A 20,314-nucleotide genomic window follows, 5' to 3' on the forward strand; every position below is an offset into this window, starting at 1 on the left:
AACCACAAATAACCTAAAATGTTTTGTAACTTAAGTGATTTAATATATATATCCAAGATTTAAGTCATCTTCCTCAAACAATATAATTATCAATCAAATTCTAAAAAAATAAAAATCAAATCATCAAAAAAAAGAGAGGAAAAAGTAACCAGATTAAAATATTATATTGGGCCCAATCCTTATTCCTTACTCCTTATACAAGGTGAAAAAATTACTACTTTAATGGGAACCGTGACAAAACGGACGAATCCACTCTCCAGTGCATTGCAATTTGTAAGCAAAAGAATACAAGAGGGAAAAGGACGAGTTCACGCGCTGCAAGCAACGACGGCAACCTCAGTAGTAAAGATAAGAAGACAAGAAGCTTCCTCAGCTCTGCCTAATCTGCATTGCTCGGTCCATTCCTCAGCTCTTCCTAATCTAAAGTACACACTCCATTGCTGGGTCCATCCAACTCAATGGATTGTGGACTCCCATTCTTCACTTTAGCCCACAAACAAACAAACAAAAACATAAAATAAAAGCTAACTTATTCTTAAAAAATTGAAAATTAAATTATTTGAACAAAAGCCGTGATAAAAAGTAGCATAAGATCCATAATTAGTAAATAATTTAAGCAACAAGTTAATTTTTAATCGATTGTCAAACACAAATGAATCCTCCAATCAAATTATTTACTAAGGCACTAGTTATTAATGACCATAGCAGTAATTATTGGAGATGGAGATAATATATAGCTTCTCATGTCTTTGATTTGAATCGGATTCAAGGGAGGGTCTGGTTAACAAGTACACTTATGGCATTTGAAAAATGTCATTTTAGAAAAAATTAAATGCCACTTTTATGAAAAATATAAAAAGTCAAAAAAGTTAATTTTTTTTCTTTTTTCAAAAAAAAAAAATTAATCCTAAACCAATACCCTGAGAACATCCGTTAATTTTTTCATAAAAAAAAAGTTGGCAACTTTTACTCAAAACATTTTTGTAAGTTGATTTTATCGATAGATCAATGTGAGTTAGTATAGAAGAAAATAAAAAGTGCTTAATTTTGACATTGTGCTTAAACTTAAAAAATTAGATCTCAATCCAAAGTGACTTGAACAGAGAAAGGGGGGTTGAACAATTTTTTGTCATAAATTAAAAGGTGACTTAAACATAGAAATATACAAAGCATGTAAAGACAGAGCATATATCCACAAAAGAAAAAAAAAATACAAAGCATGTACCCACAAATTTTTTTAGTACCCAAAAGAGAACAAATAGATCATTAACAAGAACAAATAAAGCATGCATACATTTGAAAAATTTTCAACAAATATTTCAAAATCTCTGGTGGTACCTAGTGGTTTTCTCAGATCAGATATACACATAAATAAAATTATATATATATATATATATATATATATATACAGAAGAGGAGGAGAAGAAGAAGAAGAAAAAGAAGAAGAAAGAAGAGGAAGAGGAAGAAGATCGCCAATGAGGCAAGAGAGACTTTTACCTGTAGCAACACGGAGAGGATTGTGTAGCTACACGGAGAAGCTTGTTCTGAAGATGAGATGAGAGGAATCTAGCGTGAGGTGAATTGGGTTTTCAATAAAATGTTTGGGCAATTTGATAATTGAAGACAACCTCTCAACGGTAATATTTATGAACGCACATTGGCTTTTGCAGAAGGCTCTTGCGAGCTATGTTGTGTTAAAGTGGAGTTTCTTCATATTTCAAAAATCAGCTTTTTAGAAAAAGCGATTTTAATAGTTTTACCAAACGCATATATTATCTATTTGGTTTCAACAAGCACTTATTATGGATATCATGCTTACACTGATCATGTCTATATGTATTTTCTGCTGAAGGTTTTATTTATTTATATTTTCCTTTTGTTTATTTGAAATGGTATATTTGACATTTTCAATTAAAACTAAAATAAGAAAAGGAATAGTATATTTGTCAAATGTATGGCAATTCAGATCCTACGACTGGCTCACAGTAATAGTTGCAAAAAGGCAGTTCCTTTGGCTTTCTTCAGATCTTTAATGATCTAAACCAAATTTCAGCCAGTCAGATTCTAATAAGTTTCTTGAGTGATTAAGGATTAATAAATCCATAGAAGAGCAATCACTACTTTCACCCATGTAGTACTCCTACACTCCATTGATCCCCATGTTCAACTGGCTTGAAAATTCAATCACATCGAAAATACGCTTTGTTTAAAAAATAGTATGTAGCAGGACCTCAGACCAATTTGCAGGGAAAATGAATATGGAAGGAAAAAACGTTTCAAAGAAAAATATGTTTGTGTCTTTGCAATATTGAAATGAAAAGAGTTAATAATGTGTAAAAGCAGGATGAGCAAAAGCAACTACTACAATTAAATTTATGAGATGGTATCAGTATCACTTTGCTGAGATCAGGAAATACAAGAACAAGAACAAATAATAAATTGTACTTCAATTGTGCTTTTCATCTAATATAAGCATCCGAGATAAAATTACAAGATTATATATACCAGAAAGAGAAAATTTCATGACTACTTGCAAATACAAATATAGTATGTAGACCACGCCTACTCACAGGGAATATCTTGTCAAAACATATTAGAAAATGTTGTAGTAGACAGCAATACATGTAACAAAGAAATCCCTCATCTAACCTGCCCATGCCTTGTCTTATGCAGTATTGTGAGAGCCGTATGTGCAAAGGACTAAGTTCAGAAATTGACTTGAGCATCAAAAGGCAGCAATAAACCTGAGTTGGAATGCATTTAAATGTTATTCCAAAAAGAAGACACAATCAGCTTATCTTATTACCTTGCTCAAACCCACCAACATAAGTTGCATCCTGTAACTCTGTCTACCCAATGCTCAGGAATAGCCAGGCAGTACTGATGATTTTTGGGCAAAGCTTTGTGCTACTAGATGAAGTCACAAATCAATACAATATATCATGAAGCAAAACAGCAATTAGTCTCTCCAAGAGTACACGTGGACTTAATAATTGAGAAGAGAAGAAAAACTCATACACGAGTGGCTAATCCTCCCATCCGTTAAAACAGCTTCTCTACAATATATTTTAAATAATGAAAGAACAAATGCACAAAATTTACCACCTCCCTGAATATAAATTATATCTTACATAACCAATTGTCCTTACAGTTACAGAAACACAACAATGCAGGCTGCTTGGCAACAGAACATCCTTCATGATGGAAAGCTCTTATTGCCCTCATATTCTCTCCTAATGATTTCATTCACAATTTCGTTCCAGGTATCAACTGGACCTGGCATGCACCAGTGTAAGCAATCCTGAGGTGGGGGCTTCCCATCTGGGCCGCGTTTTGTGATCTTATTTGGGTCAGGGTTTCGATAGGGTCCTGGATGTCCATCATGGCGGTACCCAAAGGCTTCAGTGATATCCATCAACCTCAACTTTGATTTGTTTGTTGCCTTCTGAATTGCACGATTGAAACCTGAAACCTGTTTTTCATACATTATTTTTGTAAAGCCATTTTCTACCAACTCACCAACTGCAAGTGGCTTTGTCTTTCCAGTGCAAGACCCACCTGTATTCCAGGCCCCACCCTCATAATGATCAGGAGAATAGGAACGAACTATGGTAAGCCCCGTATAATTTGGGTGTGTAACAAGAGAAGTGAGAATTGTCTCAACAGATATCCCAAATGCATCAACATTATTAACCTTTTTAGGCCGAGACTTGTGAGGCCACCACAACTGCCCGCCCACAATCTCATTGTTCAAGATGTAGACTGACTGCTTGGCAAACCAGTGACCAGAAGACAGGACAATCACATCAAACTTTGGAATGAATTCCATGAAGTTATCATCAGGGGCATCAAGGTGTAGTTTGGTCACTCCCGCTGGAGCAAAATCAAATGGTTCAGATGTTTGCTTAACAAGCCATGAGGACCATATCCGAGCAATTGTTACAGATGTTGACCTGAAAAAATACCGTTGCATTCTCCGGTTCCCTCGGTTTATAGGAGCTTCTGCCTGAAAATATTCCATAATATTTTCTATTAGGGGAAAAAAAAAAACTACTGCCAGACTTAAAAACTGAACCATCAAATATGACGCAAATAAAAAAACATTTTCTTGTAAACCTTGCTCTTATAGAAGAGGTATGCATACTAATCTGAGCGACTGAGCCTAAAATTTTGCCTGCCTAAAATGGGCCTAAATATTTTAGTCCAATGTAAACCTGAAAAACTAACCTGGAAGTCACTAACAATGGCAATTACCCAGACAAGGTCAGGCACAGTGAAAATCATAATAATAATTAGCCAATACTCCCATTATACTCAAACAGTAGGCTACTTCTCCACATGCCACTACAAATATACAACATTAACTGGGTGCAGCAATTAATTTAGGTCGAAATTGAGACTAAAGCTGTTAGCCCAAGGCCAGATCAAACACAAACTAGGCCTATAAAGTTATTTATAGAATAGTTTTTTTTATTTATTTTAAAATTCAAGTCATTAAAAGGATATAACACTAACAGGGTTTAACTACTGACTCAGGCCAAGTCAAGCCAAAGAGGACCTAAACTTACAAAGACAAAACAAGGACAAGATATGAATTAGGCTTAGAAATTTAGTTTACATCATCATTTTGTTTTTCTTTTCTTTGCGTTTGTGTGGGTGTGCATGGTGGGTGTGTGTGTCTGCTTGTTTGTGGCTAGGAATTAGTCCAGATATATATATATATATATATATATATCAATGTGGCCAACCCTTAGTGAAGTACTTTCAATTAAAAATAAAAAACTCTAAATGGCCAAAATTATTTTTTAAATCTCCTAATAAATGACTATATATGAAGTATAAGGTGATTGCCTGCCAGAGAATGCACAGCATTGATTCCATCTGGTTTCGAGCAACTGAATCACCAATGAAAGCTAGTGTCTTCCCTCTCATTAACTCCAGAAATTTCTTTGGATCAAATCGAGGGACGTCACACTGAGAGGGCTTCCATCGCCAATTCTCATACTCCTTGTCAGGCCTCCCATTCCCCTGGCAATTCTGCATCTGTGTCAATACAGGGCATGTATTGTTTGTGTATAATGGCCCTGTTTTATCATAAATCCAACTTCCATGGTAGAGATCACAGCCTGCATAGTGGGCAATGAAAATACAGACTGAAAGCTTAGAAAAGATACAGAGAAAGAAAAAAAGGGAAAAAGTAATACCTTTCAACAATGGAACAATTTAGCTCATGGCAGGCATTTAATATTAATTTATATAGAAAGGAACATGTTAGGAAAGACATGGTACTAATAATAATGAAGGGCAAGGTAATAATTATCTAACTAAGAAGAATTACTAATTTGTTGAATTTTGATCTTGTCTACTAGCTGAAAGAAGATTTTGTAACTAGATCAGGAAAGTTTACAAAAAATGGAAGCATCAAGTGAAGACATAATAAGTGAACAGTTAACAAATAGCTGTCAGATAAACCCAATAATGATAGCAAGTTACACTTAAGCAAACAGGTATACATGATAGACCAACATCTGAGAAGTTAATATCTGAAGAGTTCCAAATCAGAATAATATTCCTTAAAAGGAAAAGCACAATGATATAATTAGTAATAAATTCATATGGAAAAATAGTGGTTGAAGAACTGATTCAAAGCAAAAAGAGGCTTGTAGCTACCTGTATCAACTGGCGCATTCTTGGTATCATTGCCGGACTGACTAGAAGAACTTTGCACAGCCCCAGATTTGGAATCAGAGGAAGCTGCAGTATCATTTGTTCCCATATCTACAGAATTGGACTTATTTGGTAAACTCAAAGAATCATCAATCTCAACACTCTTTGTAACTTTAGAGGGATCGGCACCAGGCTTGACATCCTCTTCTTTTGTAAAAGCAGGAGACAATGCAGGAAGAGGTGCTGTATGATCTTTTATCTCCTTGTTCTCCAAAGAAACCGGTGGACCAGTTGAACTAATGGGCACCTGTGAATTAGACTTGGGAGCCAAATTACTCTTATCCATCGAACTGATGGGCATCTGTGAATTAGACTTGGGAGCCAAATTACTCTTATCCATCGATGCATCCCCATTCGAGTCCACAGGCACTTGTAAATCAGACTCAGATGGTGTATTATTAACTACTATATTTACATCCTTATAGTCACGTGGAACAATGGTGGTAGTCTGATTTCCAGGATAGATCGACAAATCCACTTTCTGCGAACTATCAACACCATAGAAATACAAACGAACCGTGGAACCAATCGGGTACGAGATTAAAATCCAAGAAGCAAAAATTAAAAAGAATGCCAATCCTCCCACCGAAACCACAATCCAAGTAACACTGCGCGGATATGCAGCCATCCTAGAAGAGTATTTTGGAGAGGCCCAAGTCATAGCTTTTCCAAACAAAAACTAAGTCGTACAGTAACAAAAATTACTAAAATCTCGAGGGGGGGGGCTTCCAAAACCAGATTAACTGCAAAGCAATTCACGACAAACAATTAAATGCACAACACATACATACATACATACATAGAAGGTACATAACCAAACTTGTTCTTTCCAAAATCTCAATCCGCACAGACTTTTGGCTTTCCAATTCTCTTCGAAAATTGCTTCTCAAAACACCCGCTTTTTCTTGCATAGATCCTATAGAACACATCAAATACCACGTATTTTAAATTTATTAAATAAAAAAAATTCCAGAAATAGAAATATCAGAAATCTGGAAAATAACCGAAACTTATCAAACTTTGACTAATACATTTCTCAATTTTTTTTAACCAAAAAAACCTCACATAAAAAGACATAATTCACTTCCAACGTCAAAAAAAAATTGTATGGAGCATACTAAGAAAAGAGAATATTAATTTCGAACAGTTAACGTTAGAGGAGGAATCGAAATGGAGGAAGAAGCAATAACCTTAATGACGCGTGGAAGTGAAATTCTTCGGAAATATCGAATTCGCAGAAACTTGAAATGCCGCCGAGGAGTTAGGAGAAACCAGATTAGCAATTAGCAATTAGCAATGCGAAAGTCTTAAATCTTAATACAGACACCGTTTAATTGTCCGTACGATTTCGAACGAGGAAAAAAAAAAAAAGAATGTTTGTGTGAACACGATTCTATGAAACTTTCCTCTTTGTTGGTTTTTGTTTTTTTCCCTCCGTGTTCTATGTTTTTTTCCGAGAGTTTTCGTTTATTAGCAAAAAACGAGGTTTATTTATGTTGGAAACTCTAATGTTTATGTAGAGAAAGAGAGAGAGATAGAGGCGTATTTACTAAAGTACCCTTGCTTTAATTATCACTTTAACCTTTGAGAGTGTAAAAAAGGTAGGTACTATTAGCTTAACTGATCTCGTTACAGTTATTAGTAGTTTAACTGATTAAGATTTAAAAAGGTATTAAATGATCTTTTTTTTTTTGGTTAGAGTATTAAATGATCTTAGCAATAAGGGATGAGGGATCTCGATTCTCGAATTTAATATTGCTTACACCAAAATAAATTCAATCATGTCTTTATTTATTTTTTATTTTTTTTATGAAACATTCATGTCTTATTGAATTGATCGTAAAGCACAATAATTATAATAAAACACAAATTATAAATTTAGATACTATTATATTATAAATATATATATAATATGTTATTACAAAATAGCCCTAAGCGGTCGAATAATGCAATAATCTTTAATTATCATTTGATTTTATTTGGACAGAGGGTTTTTATTTGTCCATTTAACTTTTCTAAACTTATATATATATATATATATATATATAAATATATATAATTTATCTACAAACTTAGTTGTAGCAAATGGTTACTGATTAACACAAAGAAATCAATAGGCTGAATGTCTCGAACGCTGATGATCTTAAGGTTACTTGGAATGTTCTAAAAAAGTAAACACAAAATCAAAGGAGACCGGAGAAGACCGGCCAAGAATCCTCCAATGGTAAAGTCAGTATTTTTGGAATTCCAATTTGTGTGGAAGTGTCTAAATGACTTACCCTTTCGTAGATGAATGCTTATATAGCACACAGTTGGAACAGTTACTGGTTTAGCAATTGCTCCTATTATTGAGGAGTTTGGAAGAATCGGAGGTAACTTCCATAACTGCTATGGGAGTTACATGAACCTGTTCTCTGTAACCGTTATTTGGAAACGGTTAATGTTAAAGGACTTTGATCATTATGCTTTGTGCCGAGTATGGAGCTCGTCCTAAGCTCGTATGCGAAAGATGTTCTTGGAATGTAAGGAGGTTGTCTAAACCTTTCATGGACGGACGACCTCCTCTTGGACGAGTATGCTGTATTAGCACAACATCTTTTCTACTCGTGGTCCATTTGTATAGTTTCCCTTGGACGACCATCGTGGACGAGTCTGGAGTTAGGAGATTATCATGCACCATCAGTTACAACTCTCACAAAACAACTTAACATTACTACATATTTTAAAAATTAACTATTGAATTACATGTTCTTTATATTCTTAACAATTAACACACATGTCAAATGTCATACTAATTTAATATTATTTACTATTCAATTAAGAAATTTATTTTTATGCATAATTTTAAACTACAAAAACTTAAAATTTGAACATTTGATTGATGACATAGTTATTGATTTTTGATTTTCCAAAAATTTTACAAGCATGAAGGATGTAAGAAAAAAATGCAATCCAATTATGGATTCATCAAAATTTACATATAATATGGAGATATTGAGCAGAGTTGTAAACAAACTTTGTCTTTATTTTTACAAGTAAATAAAATTCATTAGAAAACACAAAAAGAGTGAAACTTTAATAACGAGTAGTGTATAAAAAAAGAGTCTGTATAAAATTTTAAAAATAATAATTAGAAAAGGATGCAATGAAAATTAGGATCTAAAATTTATATCATCTAGAAATAGCAAAGTAGGGAAATGAGCTTTTAATTAATCAACTAGACAATGTCCTCATATAGCGACGTGTTATGCGCGTGTTTTTACAGATGTAGACATCTTTGCGTGATAGCGTTTAAGACAAAACACTGTCAAAAAAAAAAATTAATTACAACTATTTTTCTTTTAATTAATCATTGGTAGAAATTGTGAAAAGCAAAGGCACACGCATCTAATCAAGAGGAAACGATATTTTAACATAAAGTCACACCATAAATTTTACTTAAAATTATGGTCAAAAAAAAAAAAGTGAATTACAACTATTTTTCTTTTAATTAATCATTGGTAGAAATTGTGAAAAGCAAAGGCACACGCATCTAATCAAGAGGAAACAATATTTTAACATAAAGTCACACCACAAATTTTACTTAAAAATTATGGTAATTTTTAAGAAAAAAAAGGGAGAAAACTATTTGTACAAAAAGTTTCTTATTCGAATCATCCATGAAATGGCCATAACTTTTACTGCTTTTTTTAGGCTAGCTTTTTTATTTAGATTAATTAATCAATGTTTTGTCAATAATCTTTTAGTTTTTTTATCAAACAAAATATTTTAGTTCAACTGGCACCTCCCTATACTTCTAACATATATGTTTATGGTTCAAATCCCTCTTTTCCCTAGTGTAAATTTGAATTATCAAAAAAAAAAAATAAATAATCATTGCTTTTTGTAGCAAAATGAGAAGAATAAATTTAGAAGAACAACAAAAAATCACAACATTTTTATAACATATTTATTTTGAGTTATGGTGAGTCTCGTATAATTTTGTTTTCTTTTGATAATTAATTGACACATTGACTTGTTGTGAAATTTTATTATGGTTGTAAAAGAACTTAAGCTAGCATAACCTCTTTGCATTTTATTCCCCATTAGCAATTAAACCCTTGAAGGCTGGGAAAGCAATAAATGAACTTAAGATGGTTACAATGGTTGTAAATTTGTTTACACGTTGAAAATAAATGAGCCTTTTACTTTCTTTCTCATTTTGAAAAAAAAAAAAAATAGACACTAGTTATTAATCTTTTTGTCACATTGAAAACAATCTTTGTTTTAGTATTTAAAACATAAACATAGACATATCAACCAATAAAATCATCTATTAATGTACTCAACCCAAAAAAAACAAAAAACAAAAATCTACTAATGGGAATCCTCAAATCAAATATTGACTCGTTCTTGTGAGTTTTGAAAGATTTAATTCCTGAAAATTAAATTAGAAAATGACTCCCATCAATTATTCCTTTTTTTTTAATGACCCCCATTGATGACTTCCATTGAGTGACTTGTAGTTGAAAGTGAGAGTTTGACCACCGCACACTCTACAGGTATAAATACTTGTGGGGTATAGGGGGTAAGGGTCGGAGTTCAAGCCTCCAAGGGAGAGCTTCATACACATATACACTTAGATTAGGCTATAGTGGAATTCTATCTTGTAAAAAAAAAAAAAGTGAGAGTTTGAAAAAACAAAAAAAAACGTATGCATCATTTTTATTTTTATCTCTAAAAAGGTCATATGCATTTGTTGAAAATTACCTTTTTTTCGGGTTAAATGCTATATATATATATATATTAATAGCATGAGAGAAAATTTAATTATATTCTAAATTCGAGTCTACTTTTGCACTACGTTTTTCATCTAATTTTTAAATTTGTGTCAAGTAAATTATTAGATACAAAAATGAAAGAGTCTAAATTCAATTAGATTATAAACTAAATTTTAATTGAAGTTTAATATTATGCCAGGAAAGCTTCATACACATATACACTTAGATTAGGCTAGAGTAGAATTATATCTTGTAAAAAGAAAAAAAAAAAGTGAGAGTTTGAAAAAACAAAAAAAACATATGCATCATTTTTATTTTTATCTCTAAAAAGGTCATATGCATTTGTTGAAAATTACCTTTTTTTCGGGTTAAATGCTATATATATATATATATATATATATATTAATAGCATGAGAGAAAATTTAATTATATTCTAAATTTGAGTCTACTTTTGCACTACTTTTTTCATCTAATTTTTAAATTTGTGTCAAGTAAATTATTAGATACAAAAATGAAAGAGTCTAAATTCAATTAGATTATAAACTAAATTTTAATTGAAGTTTAATATTATGCCATATGTCCTATTTATTTTTTTATTTTTTTTGACAAGTAAATTATTAAATACAAAATTAAAAAAATTTAAATTCAATTAAATTCTAAATCATATATATATATATATAATTATGTTTATTTTTAAATGTATCCGGGTCAATTATTAATTGCTCTTTTAACGTGGCTTTGTTTGTTGCCGTTGCAATTACGGAGGTGGAACAATTTAATGCTACCTACCCTTCGTTTGATTAATTGGGGTTCGCAGCTTGTCCCGTTGGATCATGTGCGTCTCGACTACATTTTTTTTTTTTGGTAGAAAGGAAACTTCATTAAAGAAAAACTAAACTGCAGGACAGACCCTGCTTGTACAGAAACCGTGGCTATCAGCCTCAACAAAACATAAAACGTCCACAGGTGGACTTGAATACACAGTAAAATCCCTAGCTTGCAAGCAGCCAATATTAGCTAGCCTATTTGCACACCCATTGGCTTCGCGGAAAATGTGCTTGATCCGGCAGTGGGGTAATTGAAGCATCAACTGTTTGCAGTCCTCAAAGAGAGGGGAGATGACAGTATTAGTATAACTAGGATTGTTAAAAGCATCTACAAGAGATTTTGCATCCATTTCCACAATGATCTTGGGGGAATTTAGTTGTTGGCATAAGAGAAGGCCATCCCTAAGGGCCCAAAGCTCGGCCAAAAAACTGCTAGCTTTCCCTAATCTCCTAGAGAAGCCTATAACCCAGTTGCCATTTTCATCCCTAACAACACCTCCACCTCCGGCTAAACCCAGCACACCATTTGCAGCCCCATCCGTGTTGAGCTTCAGCCACCCCATATCAGGTTTTCCCCAGCAAATTTGTTTAACAACCCCTTGTCTGCGATGCTTCCATCTTCCTGCACAGTGGACAAATTCGTTGGACTGCATAATGATCTCCTGCACAATGTTTGGGTTAATGCCTTTGTTTTTGAAAACCAACAGGTTTCTTTGCTTCCAGATAATCCAAATGGCAAATAGGAAAGTGGAATTCCAAGGTGGCAAGTCTGCCATGTAGTTGGTCTTGTCATGGCAGTTAGAAAGAAGCCATTCCCTGATAGATTGAGTGAAAAAGGAGGGATTGAGAGCTTGGCGATGCAGCTGAGCCCAGATAGGTTTGATGCAAATGCAGTCACGGAGAGCATGTGAAATGGATTCAGCTTCCAAATGACACAAGGGGCATGTAGGATCCAGATTAATCCCTCTACCCAAAAGACACTCCTTTACTCCGATGCTACCATGCATACATTTCCACACAAACATTTGGATTCTAGGGAGGGTGTTAAGCTTCCATATCCATTTTCCAGCAAACGTTTCAGTCTTTAGGGGGTCGACTGCAAAGCAGTAGGCACTCTTTAAATCAAAAGTGCCCTTTGGTGAGGGGCTCCAGGCTATTTTATCACTTCCTCTAGTAAGAATAGGAGTTGGTATAGCTTGGATCTCAGCTTTTAAATTATCAGGAAGTTCAAAGGGAATTACTGACCAGTCCCAGCCATACGGGGCAGCCACATCCTTGATTTTGAAATTCACTATGTCACGGGGAAGGGGGCCATGAATGAGGTGTCTAATTGGGCCAATGTTTAACCAACGATCCGACCAGAAATTTAGGCTACTGTCATGTCCAGGGATCCACTTCACTCCATTTTGGAACACTTCTTCTCCTTTTATCATACTTCTCCATGTGGGAGAACAAGGCAGCCTCGAATCCTTCCTGGACTCCACTCTCCATCTAGTGCAGTATTTCAATCTAAGAACCCTTGCCCATTGAGAGTCACTCTCCGTATGAAAACGCCAGTTAAGTTTAGCCAAAAGAGCCGTGTTTCTACCTTTGGCTGATTGCAAACCAAGCCCTCAAAACTCCTTTGGCTTGGTAACCTTATGCCAATTTACCCAGTGCATCTTTCTTGTACTTTCCATGGAACCCCACAAGAAGTTCCTATTAACCCTATCTATCCCTTCAAGAATCTTATTAGGCAGGAGCACATTTTGCATGACATGAGCTGGAATAGTGGAAGAAGAGGATTGGATTAGAACAAGTCTTCCCGCCATCGAGAGAAGATTGGCTTTCCACCCTGCAAGCTTCTTCTTAACTCTATCAAGCACAAACCCAAAATCTTGCCTACGAGACCCCGGGTGCTTTAGAGGAAAACCTAGGTATTTGCCTAGGTTGGAGGTTGCATGAAAACCCAGCTGATCAGCAAGCACCTCTCTTTGATCCGGATCAATATTGGGAGAGAAATACACCCGAGATTTTTCTGCACTAATAGTCTGACCCGAACTAGCACAAAAATCTTCAAGCACACCCTTAATGGTGGCACAATTTTCTGGGTCAGCCCTGGCAAAAAGGATTAGATCATCAGCGAAGAAGAGGTGAGAAAAGGCTAGCCCACTTCTAGAGGCCTTAACTGGAATCCAAAGCTTGGAATTGCATTTATCCTCAATTAGAGCTCCTAAAAACTCCATGCAAAGAATAAATAAGTACGGGGAGAGAGGATCGCCTTGCCTAATGCCTCTTGAAGGACAAAAGGGCTCAAGTTTACCTCCATTAAACAATAAAGATGTGGACACAGAGGAGATGCAGCTCATGATGAGGTCAGAGAGATTGGGAGGGAAGTTAAATCTAGTCAACATGTCCCTAATAAACCCCCACTCAAGTTTGTCATACGCCTTTTCAAGGTCGATTTTAATAGCCATATACCCCTTCTTCCCCTTGACTCTACCAATGGAATGAATAAGCTCTTGAATTATGATAGTGTTATCCACACCTCTTCTACCAGGGACAAAAGCAGCTTGATAAGGAGAAACCAGATTCTCTAGGAGTGGCCTTAACCTAGCCACAATTACTTTAGTGATAATCTTGTAAACGGTGTTACAAAGACTAATTGGTCTATAATTTCCCAAGACCTCAGGCCCTTGGATTTTAGGAATGAGTACAATATGGGTTTCATTGAGGTAATGTGGCACTCTCTTATTCTCAAAAGCTTTCATGACTTCCTCAACTACTGAATCTCCAACAGTAAGCCAGAACCTTTGAAAAAAACCGGCATGTAACCCATCTGAGCCAGGAGCTTTGTAAGCTTTCATGGACCAGAGGGCATCCTTGATCTCCTCCTCGGTGACTGACAATCCTAAACCTCTCTTATCCTCATCAGAGAGTTGGGCTTGCCACTGGAGGTTTAGAATAGGGTTTCGATGGACCATTCTCTGCGAGGTAGTATACAGAGAAATAAACCCATTTCTAAAATAGTCCATGACAGCCCCTGCCTCCGTAATCCACTCTCCCACCTCATTTTTTATCGAGGCAATGTGGTTCCTTTTCCTTCTAGCTAAGGCTGAGACATGATAGAAAGAAGTATTTCGGTCCCCTTGAATCATCCAATTAATCCTTGATTTAAGAGCCCACAAGTCTCTCTCCTGGTCTAGAATAATTTCGAACTCCCTATGAAGCTGGCTCTCAAAGTTGATTAGAGAATTACTGGGGCTGAGAGCTATGGCGCGTTGAACACCATAAATTCTCGCCAAGATTCTCCTCTTTTTGCTATGGATATTCCCAAAATGGTTCTTATTCCAAGAGGTTGCTTCGTTAGTAAACTGGGTGATGGATTCCTCTAGATTCCTAGTGTTGGTCCAAGCATGTGAAACAATACCAGGAAAAGACAAATCAGAGAGCCAGAAACTTTGGAATCTAAAAGGCCGATTGAGTAAGACAGACCTCGTAGGCTGAGTTTCCATTAGGATAGGACAATGGTCCGAGTGGCATCTAGGAAGATGAGAGACTTTAGCCTCAGGGTACGATAAGCACCAATCAGGGTTCGCGAAGAAGCGATCAATTCTTTCAAGAATTAAGTTGTTAATATCCCTTTTATTGGTCCAGGTGTACCTTGGACCAGAGAATCCCATATCAAGCATATTACACCTATCTAGACAGTCCTTGAATAGAAGAGACCGGTTAATGTTAACCCCTCTGCCCCCAAACTTATCCTCCTCTAAAAGAGGTTCATTGAAATCTCCTGCCATGATCCATGGCTTATTATGTAAATCAGCAACTTTTATTAGATTATCCCACAAAACACATCTCTCTGCACTCCTAGGACTAGCATAGATAGCAGACAATAACCAAGCAAAATCAGAGGACCGTACCTTGACGTCTACGTGGATTTCTTGCTCAGTGATGGCAAGAACATTGATCTCCACTCTGTCTGAATTCCATAAAAGCCAGATTCCACCAGTGAAGCCAATAGCATCCAAACGAATTGCGCCGTCAAATGGAAGTCTATCTGTGATTTCCTTTGCGCGGTCCCCACCAACTCTAGTTTCTGTGACCACAAAAACCGCAGGATCATGAATCCTCACTAAGTCATGCACGTGACTCTGAAAATTGGGCTTCAGAGCGCCCCTACAGTTCCAAGCGATGATATTCATAACTAACTGATAGATGGGTAGAGCACACGTGTCAAGCGACGGCCTAATCCCCGCTTTCCACCTCAAACTCCATTTTATCTTCATCAACATCACGCCGGCTTGACCCGTTCTCAGCCAGAGTATCAGTACGAACTTGAAAGCACCCATCTCCATCCCCCGAGATGTTGAGTGTAGTCCGATCCTCGACGGCTTTGGTATCAAAACCCAATCTTGATCCGTGAGTGGCAGGAGGCTTTGCTCGATGCTCTTCTTCATGAGTGGGAGGACAAGCTTCTGCATTTTCGACATTAGGCGATTGGACCATTCCAAAATTCTGGAAGCTTCCACAAGCTTCCACACCTTCATCTCGAAACTCCCTGGGATTTTGATTGACCTCCCCATTAGACGTATTACCCATCTCGGGTTTGGCAAGGGCCATGAAATTGAAGGCACGTTGATCCTCAAAACCATGATTGGAAGAAGACGGGGATTCTGCAGTAAGCTTGTTTGGCTGAATTTGGAGAGCAGCGGCACTGAATGGGGTACCACAATTACCCAAACCTCTGGCCATTGACTTCATACTCTTCACAGAGGTCTTGGGCTTAGTTTTCGGGCGCAAGTGGGCTTGTGAGACTTGTCTCGGGTTGGGCAGCTTGCCAAAGCCCGTGTCATTAACATCCTGTTCTGCATTAGTGGGCCGAGTGGAGCTAAAAACTGCAAAAGCTCCTGATGAAGGCCCAAAGCTTGACGTGGCAGCTCGCCCAACAGCATTACGCATAGGAGGGGGCGTACCATTCCGTGTTGATCTTGTGGTCCCTTCAGCTGAGGTACTTTTCTTTGTCACTTTCTGCCCAGGCCTCCTTCTGGCCACTACCATCCAAGGGCCATACTGGTCCTCTGTCTCATCCGTTCCACTACCATTCGGCATGGCTTGCATGCCACCAGCTAGCACATCTTCACGCACCTCTCGTGAATTTTCCACCTATCCTGCATGATGTTTCTCCGCTGTAACCTCCGGCTGCTCCTCCTTGCGAATTGTGTAAGGACAAGTTTCTTTACGATGGCCAACACGGCCACAAGAGAAGCAGAGTTTTTGAATTCCTTCGTAGACCACAGCCTGCTCAAACCGCCCTATGAGAATGGTGTTAACCAGAGGTTTGTTGATGTCGATTTGCACGCAAAGTCTAGCATATTTACCCCGCGCCTCCATAGCCGTGTGGGTGTCAATCCTTAAAACTTTTCCAATAGCCTCACCAAGCTGTTTGAGAACTTCTGCTTCGTAGAGTTCTATGGGAAGCCTATTCAGTCTAATCCAAACAGCAACCATAGAAACATTCGCTGAGTCGGGCGTAAAGAAAGGCTCCCATGGTCTAATGGATAAAAAATGATCTCCAACAAACCATGGGCCTCTTTTCAGAACAACATCAAGATCCTCCTTAGAATAGAAATGAGCTAAGAAAAAGTCATTCCCTAAATCGACACAATCTAATCTCCCTGTGGGTTTCCAAAGTTGGTTCAGCTTGTTTTGCAGGAAGTTGAAGCCCACGGTTCTTCCCACCAACTTTACAATGATAGCTTTTGACCAAGGCTTTCTGATACGGAGCTTAGTTTCTCTAGAAAGCTTGACAGCTACAAGACCCTCTCGGAGCTCAGCAGTAGAGACCTCATCATCCGATTCAGCATCCGAGTCCATGAGGTTGGGAAATTCAAAAGCTTGGGCGTAAGCCCCTGGAATTTCCCCTATCAGCATATCCTTAAAGGAGCCTTTAGATCGGCTCCAAGCATCTTGGCTGTCTCGGGGTAGAGAGCCCTCACAAGAGCCTTCATTGAATTCAGTGTGATGAAAATCCTTTACTTTTTTATTACTTCGGGCAAGCTCTGCCTCCTCTTCTCTGGAGAGAGAGCGTTGTTTCAGAGCCATTTCACAATGGGCATTGGGCAACAAATTGAGAGTGCGCCGCTTGTACTCTTGAATCATGTGCCAAGTGCCGGGTGCTTTGACTTTTAGCCTATAACCGCATCAGCATGACTAGCACATGACATGATTGGTTTTTTTTTTTTTTTTTTGAAAAGGTTACATTTTAAATATTCTATTCTTGATCTTTTGGGATAATTTTGAATTAAATTGTATGGTTGTCAAAGTTTCATATCAAGTGAACGTTTGGATACAACTGAAATGATTTTTCAGCTGCGTCCAGTGTCTATCATTATGTTCCGTGCACTATTTACGAGACTCACAAACCATTTTTTTAAACAAAATTTTCGTTAAAAATAGGTCACACGACACTATTCCCACATTTAAAAATTATTTTACTATTGTGCGAATCCAAAATATAAAACTATTGGGCTTAACTTCTATTTTGACTCACAATCTATTTGTTTTGTGGGCTTTTGAATTTCCTACTATGGGTGGTCCTATTTCTGGTACACCCAAATATACTTCTATTTTCTCACACCTTTCACTCTTCCTCCCAGAATCGCTCATTTGCTTTTTCTGAGTGTTTACTCTCTTTTTCTAGTACTCTTCCTAGAATTGCCAACCCCCTTTCTTCATTCTCTCTTCCTATTTATAGGCAAGGATGAGTGGAAGAGTTATAATTACTTATCATTCTTAGTGCAAATGGTGGTCTAATTCCATTATCTCAAGGTGGATGTTTCGTTGGGAAGGTGAGAGTGGCATTGGAACTGATTCCCACTTCCGCTGTCTGCTCGGTAGTGACGTTGTCAAATGCACGATCGAGTAGCTAGGCACGGGGTGCTTCCGGGCAACAACTCATTCGTCCAGGTTAGGAATGAAGAGGGGGGGGGGGCTTGCTTGGGGTGTTCAATATGGTCTTATTTCAGGTTCCCGGGTCCAAATTGGGCTTGGAGGCATTTGGGCCGAAGTTTAAGGCCTAAGTGTGAGGATGGGTGTATGACGTGCTGTGGGCCTTGGGCCTAATTCCCGAACAGCTATAGTGTTTTTAATTTTCAGCAATAAGCGGTATCCAAACACATTCTAAGTGTGCATTTGGATGTGGATTAAAATTATAAATTATTTTACTATTCAGCTTATTTTTACTACTATTCATGGGCCCCACTGCACTTTTTGGCACTATTCATGGTCCCACTGTATTATTTCAACTAACTTTTACTTTTATCTACAATACTTTCAGCAATAAGTTTTCAATTTTAGCAAAATAAGCAGTATCCAAATTTTAAGAGTACCCATTAAATTTTAATAATTTTGAAAGATTGTATTAACCGATAACTGAAAACTAACTGAAACTTTGTAGCGAAATAATTTTTAAATGTTGAATAGTATTCTGTAATGATTGAAATATTGAATAGGATGTTTTAAAATTTGTAAATGGCTATTTATTGAACAGTATGAACAGTTAAAAAAAAAAAAAAAAAAAAAAAACGCAGACGTAGGATTGGGCGAAAACGCCCAATCCAAACGCACTCTAACCGTAAACAATTACAGGACTTATACATAATTCGTTGCATTCTAGAAGCTTTATAGTACCTATATAAAGGTTTTCAATTTCTATTTTCTTTTTATATTTATGATATGAGAATTTGAAAATTATGGTGTTCATTTTATAATGATTACTCTTTGTCATTAGATCAAGAAACCAATGAATTTCTTTTGTATATAGGTGGATTTGAATCCACTCCCATTGTTCGGCACAAAAAAAAAAATAAAAAAACTCTACAAATTGAACTAATTAAACTCATTATAAGTTTCTTTTATATACAAGTTTCCTTTATAAAAATCGATAGGCATTGACACCTATTAGATTTGATATGTTTTGTATTCGCTCATTAAAAAAAGAAAAAGAAAAAAGAGTTGTATTTGTTCATTTTGTTGATATAGCTTAAATGTAGCATCCATGCTAATATGAGAGACGTTTACAAATTGTTTACTTAAAATCAGGACTCAGATGAGGTTTTCTTGGCGCCTTCCATGGTGGTTATGCATTTTCAGTATAGGTGAAGAGGAAAAAGAGAGAGGCATCCCACACCTTATCAAGTTGTGCTTTTAAAAAGAAAATAATAATAAGAATAGTAGTTAATACTTAGATGTGAATTGTACCTACTTATTTAATAATATGGTAAAGCTATCAATTCTTAAATGTGAGATGTTTCCTAATACTTACGTTTGACATGGAAATTTCAAATTTGTTCACATTATAAACAAGCCCAACCCTCACGATCGCCCAAGCTATTACTTTCTTCTATCAAGTTTTTTCTTGGTTCATATGCTGGGAAAGGCACTTGTAAATTGTAATCATTGTTTATGAATTCGAGTTATTGGTGTATAGTAGTACCAAGTTGATATTTATTAAACATTGCCCGTTTTTCCACAGAAACAAGCCCATTTTGGAGGGTAAACTTTACATTACTAGTATATTCTGGCTGAAGTTTACTATCAAAAAAGAGAGGAAGTGGAGTGTCATAAAAAGAAAAAGAAAAAAGAGAGGAAGTGATTTAGCAACAAAAAAATAAAAAGAGAGAAAGGGACATGTCCTTAACTAAAAAGACACGAAAACAACGCAGCCATCTAAAAAAAATCTCATGGATGAGTATTTTGATTAAATGATAACTTTAAATGGAATTTTATTAAATTTTGATTGCTTAACAAAATCTCAAAGTTTTTTACACTAACTTAGTAGTGTATAATAATGCTAAAATGAAACATTTTAAAGGATAGAGACCATTTGGAACATGGAGCAAAACTTGCTGACTATATGAGTTCATTTGAAACAATTTATTTAGCTAAAACTGAAAACTTTTTACTTAAAGTACTATAAATAAAGCTAAAAGGTAGCTGAAATAGTACACTAGGACACAT

At 36.3% G+C, this 20,314-nt stretch overlaps 2 protein-coding genes across 3 annotated transcripts; both read right to left on the minus strand.

The window, feature by feature from the left end:
• Window positions 1-2,432: 2,432 nt before the first annotated feature.
• LOC115972299 (protein YLS7) lies at window positions 2,433-7,197 on the minus strand. Of its 2 annotated transcripts, none has more exons than XM_031092526.1 (5): window positions 6,918-7,197; window positions 6,580-6,643; window positions 5,671-6,470; window positions 4,852-5,126; window positions 2,433-4,006 (listed from the first exon to the last, which is right to left on the minus strand). In XM_031092526.1, exons 3-5 carry the CDS (start codon window positions 6,386-6,388, stop codon window positions 3,197-3,199), a joined length of 1,803 nt encoding a protein of 600 aa, XP_030948386.1. In that variant the 5' UTR covers window positions 6,389-6,470; window positions 6,580-6,643; window positions 6,918-7,197; the 3' UTR covers window positions 2,433-3,196. The 2 variants fall into 2 exon arrangements, with proteins under 2 accessions (XP_030948386.1, XP_030948387.1); XM_031092527.1 differs by having other exon boundaries at window positions 5,671-6,356; window positions 6,527-6,643.
• Window positions 7,198-16,459: 9,262 nt separating this feature from the next.
• LOC115970644 lies at window positions 16,460-17,398 on the minus strand. Its single transcript, XM_031090240.1, has one exon. The coding sequence runs from the start codon at window positions 17,396-17,398 to the stop codon at window positions 16,460-16,462; it is 939 nt and encodes a 312-aa protein (XP_030946100.1).
• Between the last annotated feature and the right edge of the window lie 2,916 nt (window positions 17,399-20,314).

This window comes from Quercus lobata, chromosome 12 (genome assembly GCF_001633185.2).
Source record: "Quercus lobata isolate SW786 chromosome 12, ValleyOak3.0 Primary Assembly, whole genome shotgun sequence".
Lineage (NCBI taxonomy): Eukaryota > Viridiplantae > Streptophyta > Magnoliopsida > Fagales > Fagaceae > Quercus > Quercus lobata.

What these genes read in the sequence shown, in the direction of transcription:
- LOC115972299 (XM_031092526.1), bottom strand. Translation starts at nt 6,388, where the DNA reads ATGACTTGGGCCTCTCCAAAATACTCTTCTAGGATGGCTGCATATCCG. An exon ending in GAATGCGCCAGTTGATACAG is followed by an intron (nt 5,127 to 5,670) that starts GTAGCTACAAGC and finishes CCCACTATGCAG; the next exon opens with GCTGTGATCTCTACCATGGA. An exon ending in TGCTGTGCATTCTCTGGCAG is followed by an intron (nt 4,007 to 4,851) that starts GCAATCACCTTA and finishes GAATATTTTCAG; the next exon opens with GCAGAAGCTCCTATAAACCG.
- LOC115970644 (XM_031090240.1), bottom strand. Translation starts at nt 17,398, where the DNA reads ATGGCTCTGAAACAACGCTCTCTCTCCAGAGAAGAGGAGGCAGAGCTT.